A 20,874-nucleotide genomic window follows, 5' to 3' on the forward strand; every position below is an offset into this window, starting at 1 on the left:
TGTACAAGGTTACATTGTGATTTATTTATTTATTTATTTATATAAACAGCATTTACAAGCATTTTCTGTACAACTCAAAATGAGAAGTAAAACGTAACCATTCAGAAGCACTGGGCGTGTGAGTGTCGGTGTAAACAGGAAGTTAATTTGATCCTCTGCAGTTTGTTTGTTTCACAGATTGTTTCAAATAAGATGCAACAGTCATGAAGTGTAGAAGCGGAACTTTGCAAGTCGTGTTGTTTTTTCTGCCTTTAAAATCTATGGAGCTCCCCCTACAGTTATGGAGTAAATATTTTTATAACACTATCATAAACATCCATGCATTGTCTCCCGCTTTATCCTCACTGTCGTAAAAAACTGTATATCACTGTTCAATGGAGCCGGCGAACACAAGCCTCCGAGCCATATCCATTCCATGCTTTTCGCCATTCACATAAAACCATTCTGATGTTTACTCGTGCATGGACCCTCTTCCTTTCTTCCTCCAACAACGGTTTGCTCTGCTTCTTTTTTGCTGGCTCTGCCATGGTGGATGTCTAAAATAATGCTATCGCTGAGACTTCGCAAGGCTGGTTTTCCACTGACAGACAGTAGGGGGAGTGGAGACCCCACTTTTAAATTAGGGTAGAAAACCCTGCATAGTTCTTGCCTGCTTTAATGGAGTTTTTCAATGTGAGCTGATAGACGAGTCACGGCTGATAAGAACCAATGGGGAAGTGAGTTTCCAAAGAGCTCCATTTTTGCCTGTGTGACTTTTCAAATAAAACTGGAACCAGTCGCATTTTTAAGCTTCTACTTTTGAGGCTCTGAAATGTGGAGGTAGTGTGAGTGACAGGTGTATCTGGAGCAGAATGAATGTGTTTTAAATAAAAATGGAGTAGTTTGGATGTAACTAGTGTCACAGCTCTAAACCTACCTAAGTGGCGCTTTAAATTATTCTAGTTTTTCCACGAAACACAGCAAAGAAAATCACAAGCCAGACAGTGTAGGAGTCTGATAGAATAAAACCATTCAGTTTTCCAGGATGTTAAGCACGGCCTCTTTTTTTTAATCCCACAACCCACTGACTGCACTCCCAGCTGGCCCAAAGAGATGAGACAGTATGTGTGGGCGGAGGAACAGACGAAGTGGGCGGTCCACTGTGTGCGTGGTCAGCTGCTTCATATTAAGAGTTTTTCGGCCGAGAGAAACGAGGGTCGTTTGGGTCGGTCGACTGAGAGGGAGACAATGATGTGAAGTAGTATCTCATCAGTCATGGTTTATTACTTACACATTAGAAGTGACACCTACTGACTGGCAAGTGACACGTTCTCATTCAGGAGAGGCAACACAGATGTCTTTCAGATGCTCTATGACCAAACAAAATGCAAATGAGCTTTTAATGAATTCACGAGCAGAGCTTTGTTTACATGTCAATTTAAGACCAGAGCGGTGTCATTTTTTGACACTTCACTTATCACCTCTCTTTGTCTGTGTACGTGTGTGTGTCTTTGTGAGAACTGTCAACCACAGGAAGCGAGGACATTTTGGCATTTTCTCACACCTTAAAAGAGGCTGCTTTTAGGGTAAGACCTGGTTTTAGGTTTAGGTTTAGGTCAAGTTTATGTTAAGGGTTAAGATTAGCCATTTAGTTGTGATGGTCTTCAGCAAGAATACTGTACAATTGTGTGTGTGTGTGTACCTGTATGTGTTGTTCTGGCATAAAAACTGACCTTCTCAGGACCAGTATTATTATTAGTATTCATTACATTTCTAGAGCGCTTTTCTAGACACCCAAAGCGCTTTACAAATTGACCATTAATAATTAACACATTCTCACTGGTGGTGGTAAGCTACGTGTAGCCACAGCTGCTCTGGAGCAGACTGATGGAAGCATGGCTGCCAATGTGCGCCAAACGGCTCCTCCGACCACCACCATCATTCACCAACCGGGATTTGAACCCGGAACTCAGGCCTTCTTGCTGCAAAGGCGAGAGTGCTAACCACTACACCAACCGTGGGCCCCAGTACTCCTCTTAAGGTGCCTTTACACCAACAGCAGTTGGTGCGCACCAAACGATCCATTCGAACCAAAAACTCTAGTTCGTTTCGTTTTCGTTGGTGTGAAAGCATCAATCGCACTCGGGTCCGCACCAAATCAAGCAGACCGAGACCGCCAAAAAGAGGTGGTCTCGGTCTGCTTGACTCCGCACCAAATGTCAGACTCTGGTGCGGTCCCTCTGGTGAGAACGCGAACTCGGGAGGGACCTTTGGAGCAATCTTCGTCTCATAGTTAGCACGACCACATTCATGAAAATAGCGCGTCTCTGCCTGAAATGACGCGCTATACGTCTACGCCGACTCCAGTGCATCAGCAGATTGTTCTCCAGACGCAGCCGCGACTCATTCTCAAATTGGATATTTTGCCAAAAATGGCCAATACAGAGAATGTAATAAACGAAGATCAGAGCAATTAGCAATGTGCGAACGTGTTGCTCCATAGTGAGTCAAAATTGGCCGTTTTCTACCGAAAGATATATACACATTGATGAAACGTCAATCGGGCCAATTTTGGTTCGTTTGCTGGTGTGAAAGCGGACCACACTGGAGTCATATGTTACATAATAACAATTGTATTGCCTGGTGCGGATCACATAATCGAACTAGTTGTTTGAAAGCGCCCTTAGAGACTAAAACCTGGTCCTCGTGAGGCCAAACCTAATTTCTGAGGAGCTTTGGGCAAAGACTTAAATTGTGTCTAGCTTAAGGTTACGGTCAAGGATTTTTACACTATGAGGAATCCTTTCCCAACCCTAACCAGGTGATCTATGTCTAAACCTACACACAACCCTCATTCCCTTATTTTGAAATAAAAGCGCTACAAGCTGGTAAATCACTAACATGTCAATATGCTATTCTCTATTCTTTACCCCATAGTTTTTTTCTCTTTTTTTATGCTGTACATCATTTTCTCCTATCTCTTTTCTCCCATTCTACTTCATGTTGTTTTGTTTTCCCTCTGCCTTTCTGTCCTTTCTCCTCATTTATCTCTTCTTCTGTCCACTTCTTCTTCCTCTTAGTCCTAATCATCTTTGCCCTCTCTCCCCTGGAGTTTTAACATCCTCTTTTCTCCACATCCTCGTCTTTATTTCTGCACCTTTTTTCCTTTACCCCCTCTTCTTTCCTTTATCTCCTCTCCTTCCTCCCCTATCCATCCCTCTTGTGGACTAAGCAGGCCAATAACAGCTGGGGGAAATTATGCATGAAAACTCATCCGTCGCTCTCTTAATAATTATCCACTCATGCAATTAATTGTCTTTCCTTTCCAGGAACTTTGTTTTCTGTTTCCTGGTTCTGCTTTTCTCACCTCGGGGCTGGGGTCCACTTTTCATTCCACTGCACTTGGGTCTTCTGTTGGACAAAGAAAGATTGAATTAACAACGGTTAAGACACAAAGGAAGAACTTTAATTCCATTCCAAGTTTCAGTCATAACTTCCGCTGAAATGTGTGGTCTTGAATCACATAAGACTATCATACAAAACTATAGTGACGTTACTTGCATATGAAGTAACTGAACTGTTGATTTGGGATTTGTTGTTGTGCTCTAATGTCAGCCTTTCCTCTTATTCCCCCTACGTTTGTGTCTGGTCGGCATTTTAGTTCTCGTTTATTGCCTTTGTGGGCTTCTTGCCTCATCATAGAGTTTAATTTTAAGCCCTGCTGTCAAGTCCTTAGTTAAAGCCTTAAATGCTGTCCCTAAAATTATACACAGTTTTCTCTGACTGTCGCCGTTGCCTTCCCAAATTTGTGTCTGGCCGCCTCCTCATCTGACCCATATATCCTGTTTATGGTGCTGTCGCACACTTTCAGTTGTAATCTTGCATTTTTATTCCTGTGTTCACTGTCTTTATCTCTGTGATCTGTTCCAAAATGTGGAAGGAAAATGTAATTACAGAATAACCTTACGACCTCTGCGTTTCATAACATAATGGAAACGGGATCATGGTGTTACAGGGTGATAGCATCAACAGATTAGAGTAGAAACTGTCACTGTATAATTCAGCCATCTTGGTGAGTTTGGGCTCTTCATAGCCCAGTGGGTATTGTGGAGTCAGTGGCACTAACTGTCAATGTCTTACAAAAACTGCTCCTTAGAAGGCTCTGGAACACCAGTTTAACAGCTTAACGGTACTTCATTGTGCACTCAATATATTTTTAATAATAATAGTAATGACAAGAGCACTCAGAGAGCACAAACCTACATTTGTCATGCCAGGACCTGGAATTACTTTTGTATCCACTGGATCATCAAGACCTTCTGGATCTGTATAGAACTTTACCTGCTTATACCTTTTACCATCTTACATAGCATAAGTATGACAATTATTCCTGATCTCTTCGGATGTACCTAAGATATACACATCTGAACTTGTTAAATGGGACCACTGCCAAATCTGGATCAATCCGCATGAACCTTATGCCGTGTTTCCATCAACTGGAACAGATCGGTTGGTACAGTACTTTTTTGTATTTGTTTTGCATGTCCATTAGTTATAATACCAAAATGAAGGGTGCCATTTTTGGTACCCTTTTGGTACCATTTTTTTTTTGGCACCCTTCATTTTGGTATTATTCCTAATTTTTCTGTGCCTTGGGGTACCAGATTAAAATGGCATGTTACAGTCAGGGTTGAGCTTGACTGTCAGTCAGCTGTATGGGGCAAAAGAAAAATGTAACACCGTGCGACCAGTGTAAATATTCAATGGAATTTGAGATAATTTTAAAAAGCTCTGTACAACTAATAAGAAGCAAATGAAGAAGAAAAAAATAACTAAATAGTTGTTGGAAGGTAGAGTGTCTGATCCTGCATACGCATACCAAATTTCATTCAGATCAAACGAGAGCAATTGAGTTTTTTTAGTTTTTCCCATCATAAAAAAATAGGGATTTCATGATTTTTTTTTATGTTTTTGATCACTGACATCATCAGGAAACATACTTGGGTGATCTTCCACCCGTCAGAGAATATTCAGATCGATCTGCCTGTACAGGACAGGCAGTTACTAGAAGTAGGACAGACAACTTTATAGATAATTCCCACGTTCGATGAAAACATAACCTCATCATATAATGAGAATGTAGTACCACACTGCCAATGAAGATGCTTGAACAGTGACTGTAAATTCAATCAGTTTCAGATGTATTCTTGTTGTTTGGTTGCACTACTCATTAAGGCCAGAGAAAGAAAACAAAGGGAAAAGTGCTGCAACCTTCTATAAAAAAAAAGTTTAAATGCAAGTAAGAGGAAGCTACAAAAATAGAAAACAGAGAGATGTTCAGCTCAGTTCCTGTGCTGCAGTCATTTATTTAAGATGTTCTCTGACAGAAGAGGTTTGAAAGTGGATGATGTAACCACCTAACACCAAATGTCATATTGTTTGCTATTCGTCAAATAGCATCAAAAAAATAACCTAACTTTGCTGACTTTCACTCCATCTTTATCTTTTTCATAGCCTTTGCTGAACTTCAGACAGACATCCACGAGCTGACTCAGGAGCTGGACGGGGCCGGGATTCCCTTCCTGGACTATAGGACTTATGCGATGAGGGTCCTGTTCCCTGGGATCGAGGACCACCCCGTGCTCAAGGAGATGGAGGTACGGGTCAGTACACCACCAATCAAACTTGAAACTCAAACAAACTAACCTTAACAGCAATAAAAAATTAGTCTCAGGCTGCTGCACTGACAAACTAACTAACAACTTAAAAAACTAATTTAACTCAGCAAGAAGTACTTGGGATATAATAGTATAGAAATATCTTTTAAACCATTAGCGCATGATAGGTTTCAGCAAAATAAGGCCTTGCTAAAAAATATGTGGAAGTTGACACGTGATTCACCTTAACACAATCTTTTAGCCTATGTTTCACCTCCCTCATATTCAGCTCGTCTCATTGCAAGTGAACGACTCTTCAAGAGCCTCTGTGACATCGTTAGTCTGCTCTCCTGGGGGCAGAGCCTTGTCATATTCTCATGATGTTGGGAAGCATAGTTTGAAACTAAGAACTGCCTGAAATTGAGGTTTTATAGACGAGATATAGGAGAATAAAGAGAGGTAAAATGGAAAACGGGAGCACAGATGGAGCTAAAGATGAGGGGGGCGGAGGTAACAAGAGGTTTAGAGGAGAGAAAGAGCGAAAAGGTTCAGAGTTGCTGAGATTGTTACCCGCATTATACACTCAGCCACTTTATTAGGTATAGAGTACATTTAATAAAGTGGCAGGAGTGGTGTCTGGTGTGGTTTTCTGCTGCTGTAGTCCTTCTGCTAGTTATATCAAGCTATATGAAGCTATATGCTATTTAAGTTTTTATTGCCTTTCTATCATCTCAAACCACTGCTGCCATTTGCCTCTGACCTCTGGCATCGAGGAGGCATTTTTAAGCAGTAAAATGCTGCTCATACCATTCTCTGCAAACTCTTAAGATGGCTATTGTAGGGGGGAAAGAATCCCAGTAAATTAGGAGTGTTTATGTCTGTGTGATTCACCCATGCCACATTCAAAGTCACTTAACAATTTAATCATATAATTACATGTCTGTTCACACAATGCTGAACAACAGCAAAGTGAACTCTACTTCTCCTCAAACCCAGTACTACAGCACCCCTGTACTGCTGGTGTATACACACAAACACTCCCTCACTTATAGTATTGCTTGACACAGCCCATCAAGGGGAATAACATAGAAAAATAAAATAACCTTATAACATGGCCAAAGAGTGTACTGTATGCCACTGTTAATTTATTCATTAACTCACTACATTTAACTTACGCGCCAGCACAGCAGAATGAAGAGATGTCGCAGATTTACGTGGACGTTTTATCTTTTGAAGTGGAATTAATTGTATGTCAACAGAATACAGTTTCCTCCGAAGCTTCAAAAAAAGAGCCAACTTGTAATCAGCAGTATCATTAAGATGTAGAATGTGGCGCTGCTCCATTGACTTTGATTGGAGCACTGACTTTTTGAAGTCGACGGAATAATTCTTTTGACCTTTTACAGCTTCATTTAATCGCTCTAATCCGGAGAGTGGAATTATATTTGTATGAAAAACAGTCAGTGATTTATCCTCTGTTATTTTTGGCTGGAAGGGACAGTGGTGATTAAACACAAAGAATCATCCTTGGACACAGTGAGAGAGGAAAAAACAGCTAATTATGGTTCCCAGCTGTAACTGAAAACTACAACATAAGAAAGAACACGGAGTAATTAAAGAGTGTTTCCCAGCAGGGATATAGCAGTGGGTTAAATCTGCTTTAACTCCCTCAGTTTACTGCTGTTGCAGACTCATATAAAGCTCTGCGACATAATCCACTTAAGGGTTTGAGTTCAACAGTGTTTTACGATCAAAAATCTACCATCAAATCAAAAATATAAAATTCCTACTTAGACTTATACAGATTTAGCTTTTAGCATTGATAGTCAAACACTAAATTCAGTTCTGCGATCACCTTTTACAGTCTGAAATACCAGAAACACTAATTTCACACACACACACACCAAAAAAAGACGTTCCAATTAAATTGTCAAATGTTGATTAAGTGTATTAAAATAGCAAGTCTCGCCTACTTTTTTCTGTCTCGTCTTTTTATTAGATACTTGTTCCAAACACTCCTTGTCCTAGTTCAAAAATATTAGGAAAGAGACAAACAGGACAGGACAGGACAGGGCATGATATGATAGGACAGGACACACACCTAATTAAAAGATAAAGATTTGTTGCTGTTGCTGTTGCTGTTGCTGCTGTCGTGGATAAGTACTGCATGTTGTGGTTAAGTCCATTTTACTATCTGGTTCTTCAGCAGTGCTTTGAAGTTATTGTTTGCCCGCCATAGATGTTTCGTATTTTATAGTTATGTCTAGACTTCCTTCCCCTTCTCTTTATATTTCCCTCAGGGTTTGCCGGTGTAATCCAATGGTCCGGCTAACCAATGCTCTTAGCTTTATTGCTCTGTGTGACTGCTCTCCTCACTAATCTGGACAGCCATACTACACACCAATTATGCCCTCTGTCTCTTTTTCTTCTCTCTCTCTTTCTCTCTCTCTCTGTCATGTCACTTTATTTGTACCTGGTAGATTTGATTTGCAGTTTTAAGACAGCTCCATCCTTTCACAAACATCTTACAGACATGACATAATAAAAGAGAAAAAAAAAATAACATCATATTATAAAAGTAAAGTTAAAAGTGATTCAGGCTTCATTAATCAGGACTTAAAAGACAGTGTTAGTGCAGTATTAGTATTATTTGAAGGCGCCTTTCAAGACACTCAAGGTTATTCATTCTGTCTTGGTTCTGACTCCCACATGAACACACACACACACAATACACTCTTGAGCCCTGACAATATCACATTGCACTTTCCAGAAAGGCCCAGACACTTTATCATGGCATGTTGAAAGACTTAAAAAAAAGAATAGATATTATAGTGGTACAAAAGGATGACAATAGAGTGAGAGGAAGAGGGAAGGGGAAATTGCGCGCACGCGTGTGTGTGTGTGTGTGTGTGTGTGTGTGTGTGTGACAGAGACACACAATGACGAAGTGGAGGAGAAATTAAAATGGATGAAAGACCAGTGATGTGAAACAGTCAACAATAAATGCGAGGGAGAGAACCGGAGCAGTGAGGAAGACGGAGTGAGTGAGAGACAGCGATGCGTCTTCGGGGGGTTTAGCGTGTTGTTGATGAGTAGTGACAGGTGCCAGCCACTGGAACAAGCAGGGGCGCACCTCCGACACCAACCCTGACACACACACACACACTCACACACACACTGTCCTGACATGCCCTCTTCTCTTTCCTCCTCTCTATCTCTTCCTTCCTCCTCTGTGTGACAGAAGAATCGCTCACATGTCAGACCAGGTTCAGGCCAATGTGATTGAACTGATAAATAGCCAGAGTTCCAGGTGACAGCGGGTTATTAAATGATTCACTTACAGGCTTTCAATTATCTGAAGTAATAGATGACTCAAAGTGCAAATTGGTCAAAAAAAAAAAAAAAAGTAGAAGAAGACCTGAGCCATCAAAAAAAAGGTTATTTACATAAATCATTACACTCCAAAAGTCTAGGATCGAGATTTAAAAATAGACAGTCTGAGTAGCCAGACTGCTAAAATCTACAATGTCATTGTTCAAATGACTCCGATACATCCAACCCTGAGGTCAAGACGATGATTATGTCACATCATCTGCTAAAATAACATGCAGCAGGAAAGACAGTTGCCAGTTTTGCCCCAATCTTAAATTCTGCGTGTGCAGTCATTCTTTTAGACATTGAAATGCACACTGATATTAAGTTAGAAATGTGTATTCATATTTACAAGTGCACTGGCTTTAAGGCATTTCTACACATTAATTAGTGTTAAATAAATAATGCACTCTCTGTATCTAAATAAATTTTATTTAGATACAGAGAGTGCATTATTTACAACTAAGGGGGGTTTATAAGTTTGCTGCGTTTTTTAAAAGAGTTAAGAACTTACAGTGAGAATTTCCTGCTCTAACGTTTCTGTCTCTGTGTCTTTCTTCAGGTCCCGGCCAATGTTGAAAAGGCACTCACGCTGTTTGGCCAGCTGCTGACGAAGAAGCACTTCCTGTTGACGTTCATACGAACCCTGGAGGCTCAGAGGTGTCTTTATTTATTTTTGTTTAATTTCATTTTTTTTACCCACAGTTTTCAGCCGTTTTAATTGACATCGACGTCTGTTGCTTTTGAAAAGTAACATAAAAGCTGCAAGAATAAGGTCGAGAACAATTACAGTTGAAGTTCACTGGGATCTCTGTTGGCACTTTTCCATTATACAATTCTGGCACGAAGCGGCTCCGCTCGGCTCCTCAACGTGGGCACGGTCGTCATAGCACTTCTGCAGTGACATCACAAGTAAAGCTGTTCTTTTCAGTGTGATGAATCATTAGAATGAGTTAAAGCTCTCACAGACCGGAAGTTCCAATTAACGCTGTTTTTTGGTGTGTATCTGCACCATCACCTCGTTTATGAGTTTTTGACCATAAAAAACAAGCTAATGTATGTAAGTAGACCGCCATAACTCACATACCTGTGTGACAGGACCACTCTTTGGAAGCTTTATTTAAAAAAAAAAAAAAATAATAATAATATTAGTTAATTACTTCCTGTTTGACCGGAGCGTATACTCAAGATTGCCGGCTTTGGCAGTGCTGTCTCTAATACAGGCGATTTTTAACTGATCTACAGTTCAGCACTTGATTCCTGTGACAGAGCAGGTACCAAAAAAGCACCATCCTTAAAAAAGAATAAAAAAAAATAGTATAGTCAAGCCGAGCTGAGTCATGCTAGAACTATATAATGGAAAAGCATTGTTTTGAATTAGCAGCCGTTATAGCATCATTTAATTAAAGTTTTTTTTTTTTTTTTTTTCGATTTACAGGTTCAAATGTGACTCATAAGAAGCTGAACTTTGTGACATTGCTCAATTACATTCCACTGACCGAGTTGTAATGTCTCTTTAGGTCATTTTCTATGAGGGACAGGGGCAACGTGGCGTCTCTGATCATGACGGCTCTGCAGGGGGAGATGGAGTATGCCACCGGCGTCCTGAAGCAGCTGCTATCGGACCTGATAGACCGAAACCTGGAGAGCAAAAACCATCCCAAACTGCTGCTGCGGAGGTGAGAGAGAATGAATCTTCTTCTTTTGGCTTCTCCATTTAGGGGTGCACCACAGCGGGTCATCTGCCTCTGTCTTTCCCTGTCCCTTGTGTCCTCTTCTGTTCTGATAATTTTAATGAATCATTTCTTAATATTTCCTTTTGGTGGTTGCCTGCCAGAGGATCCGAGGACACATATGTTGAGGACCTGTATGATTAGAGACAAAATCAAGCGTGTAAGCACACTGAGGCTTTTATTCACGAGGTTGTGAGATAAAACGTCTGACGTTTCACCTCAGCATAATGAAACACTAATGAACCTTATCTCCTTTGTTCCTGTAATTACTACCAAAAGATGTAGATCTTGCTTAAAAAAAGGAAATGACATGCCATCAATGTAAATGATCTGTGTTTTTATGATCCTGATTTTGACTCAGTCCTGTTGTGTTTTCAGGACGGAGTCTGTCGCTGAGAAAATGCTGACCAACTGGTTTACATTTCTCCTGTACAAGTTCCTCAAGGTAAGTCGGCAAAACAATCGATCATACTCATCATATAAATGCTTAATAACAGTCATGATTTAAGAGGGATTAAAGCAATGTTGTGTAAAGATTTTCAATGCATTTTCACTGCTGTTGTGTTCAAGAGTTTTATTAAATCCCTGCAGCTTATTTTATTTCTCTGTTGCATTAATCTCTGTGTGGTTATTAAACGGAATTTCCTGTTTTCCTTCCCTCGCTAATACAGTGCAAATACTGTGCGGTGGAAAATCAAATCCTGCCAGCAGCGTGCCTTTAATCTCCTTCACTTGTTTTAATGTTCTTTTTTTTTTCGAACGCTCAGATCATCTCCACACAATTTTCACTCTTGACGCTAACACGTCATCTTCACTGTCTTTTTTTTTGCTCCCCTTCCTCTGATGTCTCTTTCATCAGCGGGCATTTCTGTTGTCATTATTCTGCAGTCAGTCTCCTCTCTGCCTTAAGGTCATTCTCATCACCAGGGGGTGAGACGTCGCTCATGCTGTCGTCCCGTGCCCTCTCTTCTTCCTTCATCCTCGCCGTCTCTTATTCCCCTCTACCTGTCACTGGCTTCTTAAAGTAGGAAAGAGAAATGTATCTTTCTCTCTCTCTCTCTCCTTTCTTGCAGTAGTTTGGCTTCTCCTCCTAATGCCAAATTGTAACATTTGATGTTGTCCTCATATGGCGTAATAATTATTAACACCGTGAGGGAAATGTGATCATAATTATAGCCAGTTATAAATTAAAATGTTGGTCGCCATTCTCTTATTTTGATGATTATGCCGTATACCAAGCATGTTTATAGTTCAGTGTTTGCTTATATCAATCAATCAATCAATCAATCAAACTATATTTATACATCTTATAGCTGGTATTATGAAGTGCAAAAGTTAAGGGTTGATGAAAGGAATTGAAGTGAGGAAAAATCATTGAATTCTCTCGAAGATAGAGAAAACACCTGAAAACAGGAGGTAAAACAAATCAAATTAAATAGATAAGTAAAATCATACATAAAAGTATGTTATAATTAAATCGAATAAAGTACTGTAAGCAACGACGAATAAGATAAACAAGAACATGATACAATGAAAGGTAAAAGGATACTACAGGGTAGAATAACATCACTTGTGTGGGGTCCTGGAATTAACTAAAACGAGTTAAAACAAATAGTAATAGTCAGCTAAAAGCCATGTTTTTAACTTTCCTCTTCGCTAAATGGTTTAAGTTTAGGAATAATTAAAAGGCTTCATCTACCTGAAGACCTGAGGGTTTTTTGGGTTCATACCTTAAAAACAAATCTGATAGGTAAATGGTGCTAAGACCATTACAAAGACGAAAAAAAAAAAAGAATTGTAAAAGAAATTTTCGGGTCCTGGTCATGCAACTGAACTTCGAGCACCCAGTAGGAACAAGGGCCTTTCTGCATGGAGTTTGCATTTGTTCTCCCCGTGTGTGCGTGGGTTTTCTCCAGGTTCTCCGGCTTCCTCCCACAGTCCAAAAACATGCAGTTTTGGGGATTAGGTTAATTGGTCACTCTAAATTGACCGTAGGTGTGAGGGTGTGAGTGAATGGTTGTTTGTCTCTATATGTGGCCCTGTGATGGACTGGCGAACTGTCCAGGATGTACCCCGCCCATCGCCCTATGTCAGCTGAGAGAGGCACAGCACCTCCCGCGACCCTCCTGTGGAGGATAAAGCGGTAGATGATGGATGGTCGTGCAACTGTAGCTGAGCTAGATTCCTTTTTTAGGGAGGCCAGCGAGAAGAGCACCTAAAGCGTCCATTTTACGTTTCTGTTTATTTACCCAGACAATAGTTTTACACTCAATTATACTTTCCAGTGAGTTTGAGCCTTTTTCATCTCCCTGCACAGCAATAGCCATCATTACATCCTCAGAATGTTAATATCAGCGTACAATTAGGGAGCCTTAATGAAGGCCGAAGGTACATTTTGTAAACTAACATGCAACGGCTGAATGGGGGAAGGCAGAAACCCCCAGTGAAAGCATAACAGTGTGATGTATGCTCGCTCTGTCGAGTTAGCAGCTCCACACCTAATTGGCCCAGTTGCTAACAAGGTTCTTAAAGCATATGCCATTGGAATGAGGAAGGCAGGAGGGAGGAAGAGGAAAGGGGGTTAGAGGTGTAAGGGGAGAGGGAGGAAGAATAAGGCTAGACTTGACAATTAGGAGTTAAAGGGAAATGGAAGGAGGCAGAAGTAAAAAAAAAAGGAAATGGTCGATGTAGCAAAGGGCACAATAAAGGAGTAGGAAAACTAACTAAAAAGAAAGGACATAGGGGAAAGATGTCTCAAAAAAAATGACCAAATTACAGATTATTAATTTGCAAACATAATGATAAGGATCGTGTGATTCCGCTCTCACAGTTCAGTCTGTGGTGACGGCCGCATTTCTAATTCATGCTCCTATAAGGCTCATGGTAAAAGATCAGGGGGAAATCCTAGTCTGGTTTAACACAGTAAAAAAAAACAAATGGTTCACAGTTGTATTTGTTTCTGCATGTACAAATATACAATCAAGAATAAATGTGATATAGAAATGCTTGGTGCATTCTCCACAGTGTATATTATTTAAAGGAACACCATTTAGGTAATTATAAGACAAATGGTAATAAGAAACACAATAAAAAGAGAAGAGCAAAATACTTAAAACATCTTTATTGACATCTTTGCAAAATGTTACCGTTCGCTTATTCACCCTAATCATCTTTGACTTATTCAAAAGAACGTTTCAAACCTCCAGTGACTGTGTTTCCAACAGTCTACCTGAATATAAACATCATGTCAAGGATGATGATAATGATGATGATGACATAGCTGGAAGGTTTTTGGTTGAATAGGAAGACGAGAGGAGAGACTAATGAAGAAAGAATGAAAATGTTAAGTCAATTATACATTATTACTGCAGGTCATATCACATTCTTTATGTGGACAGGTCACATGTAGGGCGGAAGATGTCACTTCCAATTTGGTATCATCTAATTGAAGTCTATTTATAGGGTTTAACAGGTCAAGCACTGCAGGCCCTGACGGCACATCAGTGATTAAAACAAAGTGTATGGAGGCAAGTAAACAGATGAAGATACATTTAATGGGTTCTTCACGTCCCACCCATTCACACTTTCTTTATTTACAACCCTGTGGGAGTGATTTGTACACTTAATTTCTTTCTTCTTTTTTTTTTTCTTTTTTTTTACAATAATGCACCAGAGTATATTATGCACACCCTTGTCTTCAAACATAAATAGAGCTCATAAAGCTGAAAAATCTACTTTTCTACTATTTCCTTGACAATCATCCTTCAAAACTCATTGCCATGACAATGTCTTCATGTAAATCCTACAAGTTCGCCTGCACTAATTACATGACGAAAACACCGTATGAATGAATGACCATAAGAGAAGAAATCGAGAAAATAAGGAGAGAGATGAATAGCCGGGAGAAAACTGTGGAGAGGGAGGGGGGAAAGGATGGAATTTGTGTTAGGAAGGATAACAAAAAAAAGTGTGTCGCTGAGTGTGCTTGAAGGTGAAATAGATGAATTGGTACTTTTCCCCTCTTCTCATTTGGACCTCACACATTTGCAACACACACACACACACACACACATCCTGAAGTATCTCCCTGAGCGCCAAATGGTCGATCATTAAACTCTCATCTGGATGAGTATTGGCTGTGATGTTTCTTCACTGCCCCCCTCTCTAAACTGCTGCTCACGGTCAGGAGAGTTTTCCTTAGGCACGAGTGATGACTAAAGACACTATTGACTGGCGAGTGTCTTTGACAGAGGCGTGGGATCCATATTTATAACATCTGTGTCCGGTGGTTGCATAAGCCCTCACGTGAACAATAAACAAAAGAAAAAATGTTATGTTCCAGTTCAGTTACAGTGTAGGATTTTTACAATTCCCTCTCTGTACTAAACTGCTAAATGACAGACTTTGCTGGAAACAGTACTGCGTATTTTAAATTCCAGTGTCCAACATGGTGGCACAAAGTTGCACCCTACGTCAAAGGCCCTTACTAAAATTATAGGGGTGGGACTCTTTACTATCTCACGATTCGATTCAAAAATCGATTTTTTATTCAAAAACGATTTGATCCCTAATGATTTCTGCTATATCACATCTGTAGTTGTGCAAAGGATGATCTACTCCCGTCTGCTTTGTGAGACAGAATGACAAATGGAAACAATAAAGTGTCTTTTTCAGATTTATTAAGTTTAATACATTTATGCATGCTTAGATGGAATTGCTGTAACTGTTGTAAAAGCAATGTCTACTAAATTACACTCAAGAGGCGTATCTTAAAAACAAACCATTTGTATTATAAAGTGGATCTACATGTGATTCACACTCTCCCCCAGCCACCCCGCCCGCTGCTACACTGCGTTGTGTTTCGGAGTTGTTCATGTTGCCGGCGGGGGGAAGTGCGTCTCACAGAAAAGTTGATCTATGATGGTGACGAGACGAGCATGTGCTGTAGAACAGACATCGTACATTGAACGCAACACATCAGCTGCAGAGTACACCGCGCACATTCTCTTCAGCTAGCGCACGGTTCGCGAACACAATTAACAACCATAAATCGTAATAAAGAGCGCGGAGCTTGCTCGGGATTACACAATACAAAACACATCCTCCTGTCGGGGTCGTACCTAAGTTATGTTCCCCACTTTGTATGTGACGGGGGAACATGGGACCCTTTTTTTGAAAAATGGTTAGGGTTAGGGTTAGAGAAAGGGTCATATGTTCCCTGGTCACATACAAAGTGGGGAACATAGGACCCGGGGAAAATAGATACGGTCCCCCTCCAGTCTCACACTCCAACAACACGGAGAACACAGCATGACTCCCACAAAGAGTTTCAGCAGCATTTTCCCCAACAAAATGCAATATCATTTATAGGAGCAACATTCACCGTGACCTACCTGTAGAATAGACAGCGTACATTGAACGCAACACGGCGGCGCCTCTGGCAACGCACATCAATTCTACGGGGAAACTTTAAATACTGATTCCTCCGAATACCTAGTAATGCAGCACATACACCATGCGACACAAATGCAAATTAGCCATTTAGCTAACTCTGTTATAGACATGCTTCAGTAAATGGTCCCTGTCAACTAAACTTATGAGTAGCTTATTCAATTCCTGCCAATAACCACTCTTAAGTTTAACACACTGGACGCTTCAATACATCTAGACTGTGTCTCTTCTGCATCTTATTGAATTCCAGCTTGTGTAAGGAGTCAGCGGATGGTATGATTTTAATAATCCTTGCCTTAGAAATGATGGGAAATGCAAATAAAGAGGTGTGGGAGGATTTTGAGCATATTACAGCACACATGAAAGGCTTTAATTGTAATGTGCTCATTTTACTCATTAGCCTCCATTAGAAGATGGCTTTAATGTTTTAATGGAGGATAAACCTGTGTGCTCTTTAACCTGGAATGCACATTATTGAGTCACAACTCAAATAAAGCTCCATGTGGCTGCAGGAGAAGGTTTTATTTTATGATGGCGTGCACATTATGATCAATGAAAGACTCGTTTGAACTGTTTGGGGGAACATTCACAAGTAGACACTGACGTTTACCAAATACATGGTGTAAATTCTGAGGGCATCAAGTAGTCAAATTGGAGTTCAGGCTATTGCAGGATGATTTCCTGCTCAGAGGCAAACACATTTGGGTGGAAGGGTTGGAAATGAATAGAGAACAGGAGAGAAAATTGAAATTTAAGTGAGAGATTTGATTTAGAAACTTTTCCACCGTGGGGAAAGCGGGGCGTAAGAGGAGGCGGAAGAAAGAAAATGCAAATGAAAAAGATGCAGAAAGTTAGAAAGCTCCAACACAAGACCTAAGCAGAACAAAAACACACGACACAATACAACAGCAATGCAACAAACTCTCACTCTGTCAAAATCATATTTGTCACATTTAATCATTGCATTAAAGCTGGGGTTGGCCACCTATGTCTGAGTAATAATTTGATTTCAAAAGGTGGCAATTATTGCTGCACATTGCTGATTCTGTGTACTTCAGCTTTAATATGCATATCATATATTATATAAGCCTCCTCTTGCTGGATGGTTATACACCTGCATTCTTGTCAACCTTTTACCTTGAATTATTGACACTGATTTCCAGGTGAACTCACGACTGTGCTCATCTAGTCTAGAAATGTGTACGTCTGACAGGGATGTCTTATTTTCCCATAGTGCCTTGCAAACATTTTCATAAACTGTCTTTGAATTGAATCACTTGAATCCCATTTTATCATATCAATGCTTTGTTTTAACACATTTTCTATATTTCACACAACCGGAGGGTCACAGCAGTCTGTTCGCTCATCTTTCTTGCGAGTTGTGGATTGTTGGACATTTTCCCCTCTTTAAGCCTCGAGCAGTGACTTAAATGAAAGGCATTGCAGAAACAGACCCCGCTATTCGGTTGATCTGCTGCTAACTCGTCTCTCTCTCTCTTTCTCTCTCTGCCTTCTCTCAAAACAAGGAATGTGCTGGGGAGCCTCTGTTCATGCTGTACTGTGCCATCAAGCAGCAGATGGAGAAGGGACCCATCGATGCCATCACAGGAGAAGCCCGCTACTCCCTCAGTGAGGACAAGCTCATCAGGCAACAGATTGACTACAAAACCTTGGTCAGTAAACCCGCAGCATCTTGAAGGCTCGTGTCTGTCTGCTTTGCTCTGAATCACTGCATGAGCAGCGAAGTTTTCGTCACACTTGACAGTGATGATAATCTTAAAAAAAACACATTTAAAGCAGTCCGCGGTAGAAATGTGTGCAGGATCCTCTCCCTCAATCGATCTGCCGACTCAACCCAGGTGAAGGCTTTTGTCCAGGATAAACATGAAGCTTCGGCGTCCAGTGATGTTTGAAGTGAGGATGTGATCTGGCTGTGAACCAGCCCAACTGCTGCTCACTGTTCATCACCACTGTTTGTCCAAACAAAGCACTCCAAGCTTGGATTGGACACATACAGTCAAACCTGGAGTTGTTTTTGGTCGGCACCCAAGTGTGAGCCCTGAGTTATCATTTCCCCAAACAGTGTAAATAGACTAGGAAAACATCCAGGTTATAAAATAGCTGCTACAAACAAACTAGGTGTGGATATGCTCTCAGGATCATTCATTCATGGCAGAACTCATTCTCTAACCTCATTATTTTTGCTTTGTTTCCTCCGCCAGACGTTGCACTGCGTAAACCCAGAAAATGACCACTCCTCCGAGGTGGCGGTCAAGTGTCTGAACTGTGACACCATCACTCAGGTCAAAGAGAAGCTGCTGGATGCTGTTTATAAGGGCAGCCCATATTCACAACGGTCAAAGGCTTCTGATATGGACCTGGGTAAGTCACATGCTTTGTTTCCACATCATGGTACGGTTTGGTTTGTTTTGGTACAGTAAGGAGGGGTTGAGAGCTGTTCCTGACTGCCATGGTGATTGTTTTGTATCAAACTCTTGATAAGATCTCAAGAGGACCATCCAGACCAAAATGAAAGTCATGTGTTTATTTTTTTATGGATTGGTTTATTTGTACTGTACAGAATTAGTAGTAGTAGTCCAGTTCAGTTCAGCGCGTAATTGTCCCATAAGGGAGGATTTGCTTTATAAACACACTCTATAATATACTGTATATGTAGAGTGGGTTTATTCAACTATTTTTCCTGAAAACTGTAACTTGCAAAAGCAGTTTGCCACATTGCAGGCTTTAAAAACAAAACAATGAGTCTCGAGAAGCTCACCTCAACAAATGCTCTGTAAAGCTGTTGGGAGCTGAAAAATAAGACTACAACTGCTCAAAGTAACTTTACAAACAGAGCACAGACCATGGGCCTGTTCAGACTTTGCATTATCATTATTATTATCATGAGTCTTCCGTTCCCTCTTAAACGCTTCTTCTGTGACCAAATGTGATCGGTTCTCAAATCCATCGGATCATGGTCTTAATTATATGTACGGTAGTTCTTTTTTGAGGTTAATATTGGTTCTTAATTAACGGTGAAGACCAACACATTTTCTGTTTGTTCTGTGTTTCTTTAAATTTCAAATCCTTGTTTTTGAAGAATGGCGTCAAGGTCGGCTGGCCAGAATCATCCTGCAAGACGAAGATGTCACCACCAAGATTGACAACGACTGGAAAAGACTCAACACGTTGGCTCACTATCAGGTATCACTGATGTGCATTCATGACAGGAACAAACCAGAGTTGACAGCTGAGTGGCTTTCACATTGCATTGTGGTGCGTGTGTGTGTGTGTGTTTTTTGCGGTGCAGGTGACAGACGGCTCAGTGATCGCCTTGGTGCCAAAGCAGAACTCTGCCTACAACATCTCCAACTCGTCCACCTTCACCAAGAGCCTCAGCAGATACGGTACGACTCCCCCTCTCCTCGTCACCCGATCCTATTTAAATCATTCTGTCAATGATTCCCATCTCTTTGACTGCCCGCCTCCCTCCAGCACCCTCTATCTCTTTCATTTGCTCTTTCTTTTTTGCTTTTCACGGCCATGATTGGGCTCCGTTCCTTCTTCGTTTTTTTCTTCTTCACCTCCCTCTGAGTGAATGGCAATTCTTTTTATCCGCTGCTATCAGCCCAGGCCAAGGCTATTCCACACCTATTTCCAAGCAGTCCATAAATGACAGGCATTAGAGTGGATGCCTCGATCCCCAGCTGACACACACACACACACACACACACACACACACACAGAATAGCTGGCAGTCAGATAAACGGATAGACTGAGGCCCCTACATCAATTTACTATTCTTCACCAGAAAATTAGACTATGTTGAAGATAAAAGTGTAGGGAAAAAAAATAAACACTTGTCTCATACTAAGCAGGTGATAACCCTCACATATACAGTATATTTCCGCTATAATTGCCTCCAGCCTTCTGTTGTCTCAACCGGGATTTACTACAAACTATTTATGACAAGAAAAATGAAACATTTAGGGTTGAATTGTTGTTGTTTTTTCTCTACATAAAAATGTGAATGTGTGTTTGCCCACTGGATGAAATGTAACACGAGACTTTTCAGATACTGATGATATCACCTGAGAGTGAAACCAATGGATGGAGATAAATGTAGAAGTGGAAATTGTCAGCAAAACGGAGCAAAGATGTTAGATAAGTTTGAAAGGTTATTCTAAAGATCAGCTGAGAAAAAAATAGCCAATGTGCTCATGCTGATTGATTTCTTTAAGTGATTTCTACCACATACTTTTTTGGGCGCTCGGGGAAGTGGAAATATGTGACATATCTATTACCTGAAACAAACACCTTCCTGTTTATACATATATCACAGTAATGGCATGTTTCCACTGGCTCGACTGAAATCGCCTCACCTCGGCACGGCGCGGTTATTTTGCATTACTAGTGATAGTACCTGGTACCTAGTACTTTTTTTAAGTACCTGCTATGGCGAGGTTCCAAGCGAGCTGAGGCGATACTATGCATGGTCAGAGTGACGTCACAGGAACAGGCATGAGCACGACGTTCGACACAAGAATCCAGCCAAACAATGCAGAACTGTGGATCAGTTAAAAAAGACTTAACAATCCTAAAAATGTGCGTTAATCTCCTACGATTAGAAGCATAGATAATTGCTGCAAAATGTAACGAAGTAAAAGGAAAAAAAGGATGCA

At 40.7% G+C, this 20,874-nt stretch overlaps 1 protein-coding gene across 1 annotated transcript in view; it reads left to right on the forward strand.

Moving 5' to 3' along the window:
- Window positions 1-20,874, forward strand: part of LOC310932382 (plexin-A1-like) — a gene marked incomplete at both ends in the record, with an annotated part of 220,644 nt that overhangs the window by 187,556 nt on the left and 12,214 nt on the right. The window contains 8 exons of the mRNA XM_083895692.1: window positions 5,494-5,642; window positions 9,571-9,668; window positions 10,529-10,687; window positions 11,120-11,186; window positions 17,719-17,865; window positions 18,415-18,574; window positions 19,293-19,396; window positions 19,503-19,599. Coding sequence (XP_083751818.1) covers window positions 5,494-5,642; window positions 9,571-9,668; window positions 10,529-10,687; window positions 11,120-11,186; window positions 17,719-17,865; window positions 18,415-18,574; window positions 19,293-19,396; window positions 19,503-19,599 — 981 coding nt within the window. The remainder of the gene's footprint in view (window positions 1-5,493; window positions 5,643-9,570; window positions 9,669-10,528; window positions 10,688-11,119; window positions 11,187-17,718; window positions 17,866-18,414; window positions 18,575-19,292; window positions 19,397-19,502; window positions 19,600-20,874) is intronic.

This window comes from Microchirus variegatus (assembly GCF_963457635.1).
Source record: "Microchirus variegatus genome assembly, chromosome: 9".
NCBI classification, from domain to species: Eukaryota; Metazoa; Chordata; class Actinopteri; order Pleuronectiformes; family Soleidae; genus Microchirus; species Microchirus variegatus.